The sequence below is a fragment of the Parasteatoda tepidariorum genome, chromosome X2 (assembly GCF_043381705.1).
Source record: "Parasteatoda tepidariorum isolate YZ-2023 chromosome X2, CAS_Ptep_4.0, whole genome shotgun sequence".
Lineage (NCBI taxonomy): Eukaryota > Metazoa > Arthropoda > Arachnida > Araneae > Theridiidae > Parasteatoda > Parasteatoda tepidariorum.
In genome coordinates, this window is record NC_092215.1 from 59,361,625 (window position 1) to 59,374,433 (window position 12,809).

Below are 12,809 nucleotides of genomic sequence, written 5' to 3' on the forward strand. Positions count from 1 at the left end.
TTTTAAAATTTACTTGCGTGATTGTGTTTTTGTAAAATATTGAAATTGCAATTTTTTTTTTTAAATCATTAATTCAGCTTTCTCTAAAAAAAAGTTCTGATCTTTTTCTTGTCTTTGACAGCCCAAAATATTTGACGCCTTGATGAGCAATGATTAGGGCTGCAAGTTTGTCGCGGAAAAAAAGACCCCAAATTTGCGGAAAAATCGCGGGAAATTTTGAAAATTACACAAATTCTAAACATAAAAAAATTTATTATTTCAATGATGCGATAGACAGAAATTGCGCAAATAATAAAAAACGCTTAGAAATACACAACAAAAGTATTATTTTGAATTTCAAGCAATATTAATATTTTTATTTAAATGAACAGAATTTTGGTACAAAGTATTGTACATTGTCAGATTATTCTCATTTATCCTTCGTCTTTCATCACTTAATGCATTTTTATACATAGAAAACGATATTTCTGTGTCAATGCTGTTTTTAGGCACCGACAAAATTCGAATTGCCACTTTTGGATAGTTCGGTCTTTGATTTCCAAAACTCGATCAATTTTCCTTCACCAGCGCGCAATTTCTTGACCGTTGCTCTGTAAGAAGTAATTGCTATGAAAACTCAAACATTCTACATTCAAACTACTGGTTACATGTCCCTACTAACTACTAGTCCCCCCCCCCTTAATCTAAGAAACTGATCCATATTTAAGAAATCAGAAGCCGCCTAGGAAAAATTAACTGGGTATGTAGAAAGGCAGTAGAAATTTCATTGCCCAGTGCAATAGCATGTATAACAATTTTTTTGTCAAAGATTTGATTTATATCATTTTCCTTCTTTTGTGATTCCAATTTTATTTGTACTCTTACTGACTTCAGGAAAGTAATTACCCTCCCTAAGTGTAGAAAGACCACCTTAGTTGACAAGATTGTGATTATCTCTGAACTATTTTCATGTCATTTTGCTATTGATTCACTCCCCTAAATATCTAATCAGTTTTACGTGTTCAATTTAAGGTTCAGGAAAATAAAAAATTCTGTTTAATAAAAATAATAAATAAAACATGAAAAAAATCAAATTTTAAGCAATTTTCGCGCAAGTCAAGACATATTGAAAAATTTGTGGATTTTAGGAAAAAGGATGACAATTTCACAGAAATTCGCGCCACGACAAACTTGCAGCCCTAGTAATGATGTAGTAAAGCAATTCATAAAATAGACTTCGCAATTTGTGTTAAAGTGGTCTATGAATCACATATGATTCACGTTAATGTGATTTATTACCATCACGATCTTTGATTAATATTCTTGTAATTCTTATATCAGATGTTTTTTCAATCATATTTTTTGCTATCTATATTGAACTGATTTGCAGTTCATAAATTAGTAGCTGTTTGCAAGTCAAGATTTATCAAATGTTGTTATTTGTATCTCCTTGATTTAAAAATTACGCATCGCAATTCAATTTCGCTTTATTTCAAATTTAAACATTGAGACTCATACTCAAGCGGTTTATAAATCTTTAATTCTGATTAGTATGAACACTATTATAAAAAATAATTTCATGATTTGTATTCACATATTTTCAAAATCTTATAACTCGCTTCAGATTCACCAGGTTTTTATATCAAATATCGATTGTGGGAATTGCCTGACCAAAGTTAACCATTGCATTTTATATTCACATGATGGAAACTGGCATATTACAATTCACATGATTTAAAAAATTGAACATTGCGTTTCACATGTTTTTGAAACCCAATATAGCGATTCCTATGCACACATTTTTTAAATCCAATATTGAGATTTGTATTTATGCTATTTTTAAATCAAACATCACCAATCATATTCATATGATTTATTTTAGAGTTTACATAACTGATTTTATGAATAAAATTCAAAGAAAAAATAAGTACTTATAATTCAAATTCCGTGTCCTACTTATAATTTAAAACAAATTAGTAACATTAAAATTCTATGTTCACGTAGATAATCATAAAATATCCTTCATTCAATTTCTTTATAACAAAGATATAAAATTAAGCCTCTCTCATGTGGGTCTGTTGTGCAATAACATTATTTTGAAATTATACAATATGCATTATTACAATTATTCTATAAATAAAAGCAAGACAAATTTTTGAATAAAATGATGACAGCAATAAATGAGAGAATAAGATGCATAACTTTGTGTGTTTAATATTTCTTTCTTATCTATTATAAATGGTAATGGTCACATGAAGTAACTATCTAAAAGCTAAGCTCCATTCTTGTTTTATGTTATTCAAATAAGTATTTGCAAAATATGTGAATTTTAGTTATTGATAGTGAAGAAAAAGTGATAAGGAAATTGTTGCAGGACACTTACTTATAGATCCAAAAATAAATCTCAATTGAATCTCAGAAATGTCTTCTAAAAGTTAGAACACGCCATTTGAATGGGGGGGGGGAAGGTTCTCATCCATTTCAGAATAGACACATTTACATCCTAATTAGATATCAAACTGTCATTTAATTCCTATTGCTAACTCAAAATTTATCATTCCCTCTTTCCACTGTAAGCACCAGTGTTTATCAATTTTGAATTTAAAACATTTTAAATGTGTTATTTTCATTGAAATGTTTAAATTCCATCCATTAAAAAGAACTATGTGCATGAAAAATATTTTTTTTAAAAAAATTAAATAATATGAATTCATGTATACCATTGACCAAATCAATGGGCAATTCATTTAGTTAAACACTAGTTTTTTTTGACATTTTTTTTTAATTCCACATAAAAACACATGATTAATCTCAAATGAAATAATTATACATTCTCAAATGTATAATCAATTCAAATCAAATGTATCATTTGTCAATAACCATTTCAAGTTTTTAAAAAAACTAGCGTAGTTTTGAAACTTCTTAACAGAAAATTTACTCTGATATTTTATTAAGAACTTTCTATTTTTAAATTAATTTAAAATCATGTTACTATCATACATGAATAAAATTTCTGTCACAAAGTTATGAATTGAAAGTATAAGCTTTATCGAAATATTTTGCAAAAAAAAAAAAATACATAAATAAATTCTATGTTTGCAGCTACATACGCTATTTTAAGATGCTTAAAAATTTTGAAATAAATATTTTTAAAAAAAAAGTTTACTGTATAAAACTTCTATTTTTGGCAACAGAAAACTTTGATTCCATTTTAAAATTAAAAAATTGGTTACATTTGTATTCTGTTGTGGCAAGATTGTTCTAAAATAAAGTTATTAGTGTTTTTTCATGTGACATAACCCCAGATATTTCTATATGTATCTATTAAATTTTCTTTGTAATCAAGAAATTAAAACTCATACTACAAAAATGATTCTAAAACTGTGGTTTTTAAATAAATTGTTTGCTTAAAAAATATGTTATTTTCTTATTTAAACTATTTTTTTAACATTAAAGTTAATTTTAACTGGCAGAAGATTGAACAGGTCTGATGCAAATCAAAAACATGGTAATATAGTAACCACAAAATAATTCAGTGCAGCATGTTTGTTTACACTTTGAAAAATTTTTATGTTCACTTTGCTGGTACAAAATGTGTATTTAAATGGACAATTTCGGCAAATGTTAATTTATTTAGTTATTAAACATTTAAATTGCCCCAAAAGGCCTCCGTAAGTGATGCAGTCGAAAACGACCCCTGATTGGTTATGACGTCAAATGTGCCGAAGGGAAACGTGCCGTCTTCATCCGCTAAGGCTATTTCAATGCTCTTTTAGTTTTGATATCACGTATATCGCATGAACATCCTTTGTAAATTATCAGTAAAAATTTTGTGAATTAAATTTACGGTTCTGAGAGCGTGTGCAAAATGAAAGAAAGATTTTAAAACTTCAAACAATGTTATTTATCATTAAAATATCTGAAGAAATGATTATGTAGCTCTTTTCAGCGAATCAACATTTCTTTTCGGCTGAAATCAGTGGTGTTAAAGTTCATAGAAAATACTATTTTATTCCACTTACTTTAAAATTAAAATAATGCTTCATAACAACCTAATTACTTAATTAAACTAAGTCGCAGATTGGATAGAAATTTTATACATTTTGATATAGGACGGATGATTTTATAATTCGTTATTGCATTAAAACAAATCAGTATTTTCATAAATCTAGTCCATTGAAAAATATCAGTCCATAATCGTTACAATCTATGTGCTAATGATCAAAAATTCAAATAATGTAATTTAATGTTGCTTCTTTAATTTATTTATTACTACAGTTGAAGGATTTTCTTTTTAAGTAAATATTTACTAATGCAGTTTATGTCATCTTTTTTTTTTTGTTTCACTATGTATTAAATATTTAAATACGCATTAACGCTTATATTTATTATTCCTAGCTTAAATAGGAATTCTGTTACAGTTCGAAATTATTTTTATTTTTAAATTTATAAATTTTAATTCCTATTTCTGCAATATAGTATTAATAAAGTATGGTTATTGTTAATTTCTCTCCTTATTTGTGCAAGCTATTTGTCAGTGCTTGCAATGAAGACTTCTAATATAGTAAAATTAAAACATTATACATTTTTAATTAAAAAAAATTTAATAAAATAGTTTTAAAAAAATCTCAGGTTCTGCATACGGTATAGCCGAAAATGTATCAACACTTTCAAGAATCTAGTCCATTGAAATATATCTGACCATCATCATCTAGTTATACTTAAAGTTTCACTTAATTTCTCATTTATCCATATCTAATTAACTTATTTATCCTCAAAATTTCAGCGAATATCATTAAGCTGGAAATTTTTGTTTCACTAAAACTAGGGAACAAAAATAAAAAATTAACTTATGCAAAATGGAAAGAAATTCTAATGCACATTCTTTATTATTTATTAAATAATTAAAAAATAAACAGTAATGTTGATATTTTTTCTCAATATTTTTATTCTTTGAGTAAATAGGAACTTTGCTATGGCGAAAAATTATTTTTATATGCATTTATAAAATTTTATTCCTATTTCTGCAATAAAGAACTAAATAAATGCATATGCTTNAAACTCATATATATATATATATATATATATATATATATATATGAATTTAAATATATATTTATATATGAATTTGCTGGGATCACAAGTTTTTTAAGAGGCTACTGCTATGAGGACAATTACATGCTTTGAATTCACGCTAGAATAAATAGATAAAAATTATCAATAACTTAAGCTGTCCTACATTTTAAAATTAAAACTATTTATTCTACATAAGAAATTGATCCAACATTTCTTTCACTTAAGATGAAAATAAATCTTCCAAATGAACTTGAAGAATACATTAAAATTAAGATTATAGTTAAAAAATGAAAAAACGAAGTTATTTTGTATTTATAACGCATCATTCATAAGCAATACCATGCACTTTTTTATTAAACTAAAAAATCTTAAATATTCCGAGCTAGAAAATTTCATCAAGTATTAACAATGTTTCAGTGGGTACCACTGAAATTTAACATTGTAAAAATACGTTATATGAAATCCACATTTTTATTAAGCGATATTAAGAAGCAATTTTTTATACGGATAGATTTAGACCATCTAAAGTGGTTGGATTTAATTAGAAAATTTAAACGAAAGCAAGAACATATTGGTTTTCACAGCACAGCTATTGTAAGTGAGCGGCAGATGGACACGTGTGACGTCAGTTCATGAATAATCACGTGACTCCCCGTTTCGGGCGAAAACGAAAGTAAGCTTTTTTTGATTGAAAAAAACTAAATAAATAGCCTTCTTAGAAAAGTAATAAAATGTTTCTGGGAGTTTTGAGAGATTCTGAATGCATTAAAATTAAAAAAAATTTTGACTGTAATTGTCCATTGTTGTTATTACATAAAAAATGTTTGTTCATGAATGCAGAAATATATTAATGGTTAGAGAGAAGCTGAATTCATGGAAATTGATACAGCCAAATTGAATTTATTTTTTTGGTAACTTATAAAATCAAATATTCAGAAAAAATATAGATGGGAATGAAGATACAAATATTCTACACTGATTAAATTATTTTTCTGATACAAATCTGTATTTTCCTTTGCATCCCTAATTGATGTCAGTCTTCTGTCAAACGAAATTTAGCCTTATATCATATTTTATTTTTTTAAAAATAGTTAAAAGTGAGAAAAAGAATACCATTTTAAAAAATCTTGATTTTAAAATCATTTATTAAAGTTAAATTTTTAACAGTTGTTTAAATTTGGTAGTTTCTAACCACAGTGGTTGGAGATTCTAGCATTAGTCTTTAGAAAGATTAAAAAATTGAAATCTGAATATCCTTGTTCCTTGCATCATGCAAAAAGTAATTTTTAACCATACATAGAGTGGAACTTATTTTCAGAAATTACTATATTTAAAAATAGACTTTTTGAGCTATTAATAGGGGTGATTAAAAAAGCTGAACAATCTTAACTATATTAGCATTAGCGTGGAAAAATTAGCTTCTGCAATAAGGAAGTATGCGAAAGATATTTGATATTTTCTTTGCAAAAGAAAATTGTTATTTTCTGCTTAACAAATAGTTATGTTCAAAATTTTAGAATTTGAAGGTAATATTTTTATCGCCTCAACGCCACTTAATGTTGATTATTAAATGCGAATTTTTTAATTATGAATTTATCACATTTAATTTGTTTTAATGCTATTCAAATACAATGGTTTAGAGTTCAAAGTTTGTTACTGTAGGGGTGATATTTTAACTTGTAATTCTAAAAGCTTGTACAACTATTTTTAGGAAATATCTTGGAAAGTATTACTAAGCAATCAACAAAACTGATATTTGTTTTTAATTTCTTGAATTTTAAAAATTCTTAGCAAACTCACATTTTTTTGGCCCATTGATGTTAAAAAAATATCAATTCAAGAGTTATAAGATTTTGCATACTTTTTAATTCTGATAATTGATAATTTGTCAACCTATCTTATTAACAGTTGAATCAAAGTACGTTATCTATATTCTAAATAATTTAAAATGAAATCTCATTAAAGGCTGTCTTCTATTTGTTGGAATTGCCACATACTTTCTGTCACGACCATCAGCTCTAATTCCATGGGAAGAGAAAGCAGTATTTGCTACGTTCTTTGCAAGTGCAATAATATGTCTTGGGATGTCATCTATGTTTCATACTGTAAGTTGTCATTCAGAACATGTTGGAAGACTGTTTAGCAAGTAAGTGTATAAAGTATTTTTATGGTTATGTTAGTTGTGAAGTTCTGTTTATATACTTTTTATTTCAATTTTTGTTACATTAGGAGACTTGTCAACAAATGTAGTTTATATTGCTTAAGTCATTAGTTATTTCAAATGATACATGACTCATATTCAGAATGCCTGAGAATCAGTAAGCTTAGGATAAATGAAAATTAATGGTAGTTTAGTGCAAAAAGTGTGAATTTTCCATGTTTTTTAGAATAAACAATGCCCCATATTAAAAACACCAATGAAAGCAAACGTGTACCCAAAGCTCCTCTAGAAAAGCATTAAAAAAAATTTTATCTGAAAATATCCTCAAGTTTATATTAGCCTTTTTAGAATTGAAATTTAAAGTTTCAAAAAATAGTAACAAGCAAAACTTTTTTTTTCTAATCAGGCTATGAATATCATTCACTTTCATTTTTATTACTGTAGGATACAAAGAATTTTTATGTTAAGGGACATATTATTAGTACAGTAAATTATTAATCAGATGTTAGAAATTAAATCAAAACTAAGTTATTTTGAAAATTAAATATGTGCTTGAAATGTAGTTATTAGTGTAACGAAAAAGATACTCATGCTTTTCATACACTATTTGACTATACTTGTCATGTAAGCATTCATTAAAGTTGATTCATTGTAAGCTATTGATGAAATAATCCAGTATCTGTTTAAAAAAAAAGCCATATGTCTATTGTATCTGTAAGCCAAATATAATAGAGAACAATTACGAAGTACAGCTCATTGTCTATTCCTTGGAGCTATGGAACTAGAATTTGGAAGGAGGTATTTGAAAACTTTAACAAAGCTCTATAAAGCAATGAAATTAAATGTCTTTGTAGGCACTCTTGTGAAGTCCCTCTTTTTGAATCACAACAATGAACTAAGCAAAAAAATGACTTCTGGAGTTCAAATGGAAAGTCTGTTTTAAATGTACGCTCAATTTTGTGGCATGTGTACACATTTGATTTAAACAATAGTGAATGGTCTTTTACAAGCTTGGCATTGTTGTCATCTTTTGTCACAGTGAGATAAATGCTTAAACAATTGTTTAACAATACTTTTGAGTTTCTATAAATAGTATAAAGTATCTTCTGACTTGTTATTTATTGATTCTACTCAATGTTGAAACTTCTTGATTTAAGATTCGTTAATGACTCCATGAAATAATCAAAGCCTCCTCATTGTGATATTTCTTAAAACTAGTTTAACTTAGCTGGGAAGTTGTGAATAGTTAGAAATGTTATAATCTGAGTCTGCAATCTTTGATATTAATATCAAGAAACGCTTTGTTTGGACTTAACATTTCCATTCTTTCATTTTGTAATGTTTTTATTTTGATATGTTGGATATTATTAATTATAAAATTAGAATTTAAATTGTCTCACAATTAAACAAATAAACTGATATTCACAAATAAAATTGTGGTTCACAAATAAAATTGAGATTGAAGCCTCTAGTTCACATTTATTTACTTTTATACAGAAACCATCATTGAATCATTTTGAAATGTTATATTTCATTATGTGAATTTTGCTTATTCAGAACCAATATTTTTGAATTTACATTACCTTTAGACATTTTGTTGATGTTTACACTTTTTGTAATTGCAGTTTATTTGCTTCTTTGGGTGTTGTGAAATCAAAATAGCACAATTTAATTTATAAATATTATAAACCACTGTATATAACTTATCATTAAAAAACTAATTATCATTAATCAGAAGATGTATTTTATTTTAAGCACCTGAAATAGTTTTAAACTGTTTTAAGAGTAATATTAAAATTGATAATCCTATTTAAAAATTGTTTGACAAACTAAAGGCTGAATTGTCAGAACGCAGTCTAAATTCGGTAGTTTAAACCCCAGTTCCGTGGTTTACGTAAACCCGGTCTAAACGAAAAACTAGTCTTCGTTGCTCGAACGTGGTTTTGCCGAGGTTTAACGAGACTGGAGCAAGACCAAGCTTATCGGATGTATTTGCACTACAATTTTGCCTAGTTGATAAATTCACCCAATCAGGTTGAAGGAATCGTATCTGTCACTATTTGGAAAAGTCTTGGGATGTTTTGTTTACATTTTGTAGATACGATCATAATGAAAATAAAGTTAGTTATGTTAGAATCATAGCATAGTTAATCAAAAAAGAAATGTTTTTTATAAGATAGAATTCGGTTTTGTTAAATGTTGTTGTGTGTTTGTATATGAAAAGTTCTCATGCGGAACATTATATTTTAAATATTGAACAATGAACATTGGTCTATATTCTATTGCAAATAAAATAATACTTATCTGACTTATTTTAGAAAGAAAATTCTAAGAAATAATGGATTTTTAAATAAAAACTTTACATGGCAAATGAAAATCTGAATTAAAAAGTGCTTTATAAATAAAATTTATGTATAATAACATGTATACTTGTTTTTATTACTTTATTTCTCTATATGTGTTATACAAAAATACATTTAATAAAATAATCTGATTTTTTTTTCATTCTATATAAATGAAAATGAGTGAAAAATAATTTTTCTATCATGCATGGAACATTTTATTATTATGATTGATTTTGCTATGATTTTTGTTGTAACTTAACAGTTACCAATTAAGTGAAGGTAAGTAATATAGATATAATCAACATTGGTATTCTAGACATAAAATTAACTTGTTTATAAAATTGGTTTTAAAATAAAATTTCTTAAAGAAAATTTACTAATAATTAAGTTTTTCCAATAAATATACAAAGTAAAATTTTTATAGGACTCACACACAGCACGAGACACACAATCTTAGAACCTCATTTTAGTATATTTGTTGATCACATATTTTTATAAATTTTCTTATGTGCGTTTCCTTTCAATGCACAACATTAAGGAATCTGCATAATTTCTATATAACAAGAATATATATATTTTGAATATATGTATTTAATTATATATATATATATTATTTCTATTTGTGTAAGCAACATTAATACTTGATTATGAGACTTAGTATTAAGTAGATAAACTATTTTACAATGATGTTTTGTAAGTCACTCAAGCAACCATTGTTCCTTATAGACCTCAGGTTTTTCAATATTTAAAAAAGAATATGTTTGTCCATTAGCAGAAAAGATTTATAGATTGCTCCGTGTACCTAAATCAAATTTTTGCCCACAACCAGGCAGTAGCTTACAAGAAAGAAAGAAAAAAACATCATGAAAGAGTATGAAATTCAAGGGCTAACTTGTAATTTCTCCCGGGTAAACAACTGTATATTTTTTAAAGATAATTTTGTTTCTTTTGACAATTGTTGTTGACACAAACATATTCCGATATAGAAGTATTACCTATATATAAATTTTTGCTCACATAGTTTTTGATAAAAGAGCACAGTACATGATATAGCATAAAAGATTTATAGATTGCTACCTGTGTACCTTTATCAAATTTCAGCCCTCAACCAGGCAACAGCTTACGAGAAAGAAAAAAAAACCCATCATGACAGAGTATGAAATTTAAGGGCTAACTCGTAATCTCTCCCGGGTAAACAACTGCATATTTTTTTAAGGTAATTTTGTTTCTTTTGGCAATTGTTGTTGACACAAACAATTGTTATTGACTACTAGTTAGATTAGTACTGTTTGCCATAACTTTGGCACCAATCAGTGAAAGGTATTGTGTCAGGTTGCTTTATTTACTTTGGTGATTCGAAGACATGCCATCACAATTTTGATCATCTGCAGAAGGAATGGCTCCCCTGATTTGGTAACCCGACGTCCTGCATGCGAAGTCTAGCACTTCATGGTAAAACAGTTTTAGGAGAACCGGTACAGCACACCCTTAGTCCCTACGCAGGCTGATCAAAGTGGTTACTCACCCACTTATTGACTGCAGCCAGTGGTGCTTGACTTCAGAGTTCTACAGGTAACAGTGTCTTAACGATCAGTCCACTGCAGGACTAATAGAGATGAAAAAATGAACTTCAGAATTTAAATTTGTATTAAGGAAAAATTCTACTGTATTAGATTTTATTCTTGCAATTCAAGGGCATGCACATTCTAGAAAATTTACTTAAAAGCATAATTGAAAACTATTAATAAGAGAGGAAAATCATTTGTATGTATTTAAAAATGAAGTAAGCTTTTATGAACTTCAAAAGTTTTTTTTTCTTTCAAACAGCACTTTTTATTACTCACATGCTTAATAACTTCTTAAACTTTCTTTCGGGCTTACTAACTTGATTTAGTGCTAAATTTATCACCATGCTGATATCTGTAATTTTTTATAACATATAAGATGTTATATATTATATACATACTATTTAGATAACACAGATTTTTTTTAACTTTTTTTACTTTTTAAATTGCATTATAGTTTTTAATTATTAAACAATAAAACATAAGCATTATTTGATCTATAAAATTTTTTTTAACAAATCATATTTTTACTGTAACATAAACCAACATGAATGATAATATTATGGTGTTTAATTTTTAATTCCATGGAATGAATGGCCTACCAATGTCACATATTTGTTGTCTTTTATCATTGACTACATACGCAAAGTTTGTTTCTCATATTTTTTCTTTAAATATATCAAAAATGTAGAATAATAAAAACATGAGTATGTCTTCATTTATTAAGGATTCAATAAAATTATACTTAGTGAAAACAAGCTCTCTTCAAAGAATCATGTTGTGGTGTTCACTTGCTCAGTTGCAAAAGTCTAGAAAAATAGCAATTTTACAATCTATTTGGCACATCACTCATTTTAGTTGGCCCGATAGATGATGTTACGGAAATATCCCTGAATTGTGTTAGCTCATTTAATAGTCTATTTTCCCTTAAGAGACAACTGCTTTCTGCCACTCTTACAGGGCAAAAATCACTAATTTCCATAGCATTAAAAGTTTATCTCCTGGTTATTGACAATATGCACAGAAAAAAAATATTTAAATGCAACCTATTTGTCGAACTTAGTTAATAGTGCCAAGACGAACCAGTTTTCAGCATCTTAAATGACTTTCAGTCAATTAAATATAAAAAATTTAAATGTGATTTTACATAGCTCATAAAGCAGTTCAAAGAAAAATTTTGGTATGGCCTATCTCATTTTACAGTAATGAAAAATTCTTTTTCATCTAGTCTATTTGAGCTGTGCTAGAGACATGCAAATAAAAATTTAAGAAAGTTCAACTAAGTTAGTCTATTCAAGTAAATATCTCTGCACTTAGTGTTACAAAAACAGAGATCTTTAACAAATTAATTTTCGCTTTTATTTTTCTTATAATTTAGTTGAAGTAAAAAATGTTTTCACCAATTCACACTAAAACTTCATCAATAGTAACAAAATAAAATGAAAAGTGGCTGTGAATTTTTTTTCTTCTAAATTAAGTTTTAAAAACACAATTTCTTTCAACTTCCAGCTACTAGCATTTTATTTATGTAGTTGAGATTTATAAAAAGGAGAATTATAACATGCACTGTAACTTTTATTCATGGCATGAAGTTGTTATTCTCTGATTTAGAACATTTTACTAGGTGATGTTTTTTTTTAATACTTTAGAAAATGTAGCAAACAAATCAAAAAAGATAAATTA

The 12,809-nt window shown here is 27.0% G+C and overlaps 1 protein-coding gene across 4 annotated transcripts in view; it reads left to right on the top strand.

Annotated features, from left to right (window-relative positions):
- The window catches only part of LOC107439801 (adiponectin receptor protein), a 71,765-nt gene that overhangs the window by 28,518 nt on the left and 30,438 nt on the right, over positions 1–12,809 (top strand). For all 4 annotated transcript variants that reach the window (XM_016052507.4, XM_016052506.3, XM_016052508.4 and 1 more), the window contains one exon: positions 7,021–7,201. In XM_016052507.4, the coding sequence (XP_015907993.1) occupies positions 7,021–7,201 (181 nt within the window). The remainder of the gene's footprint in view (positions 1–7,020; positions 7,202–12,809) is intronic.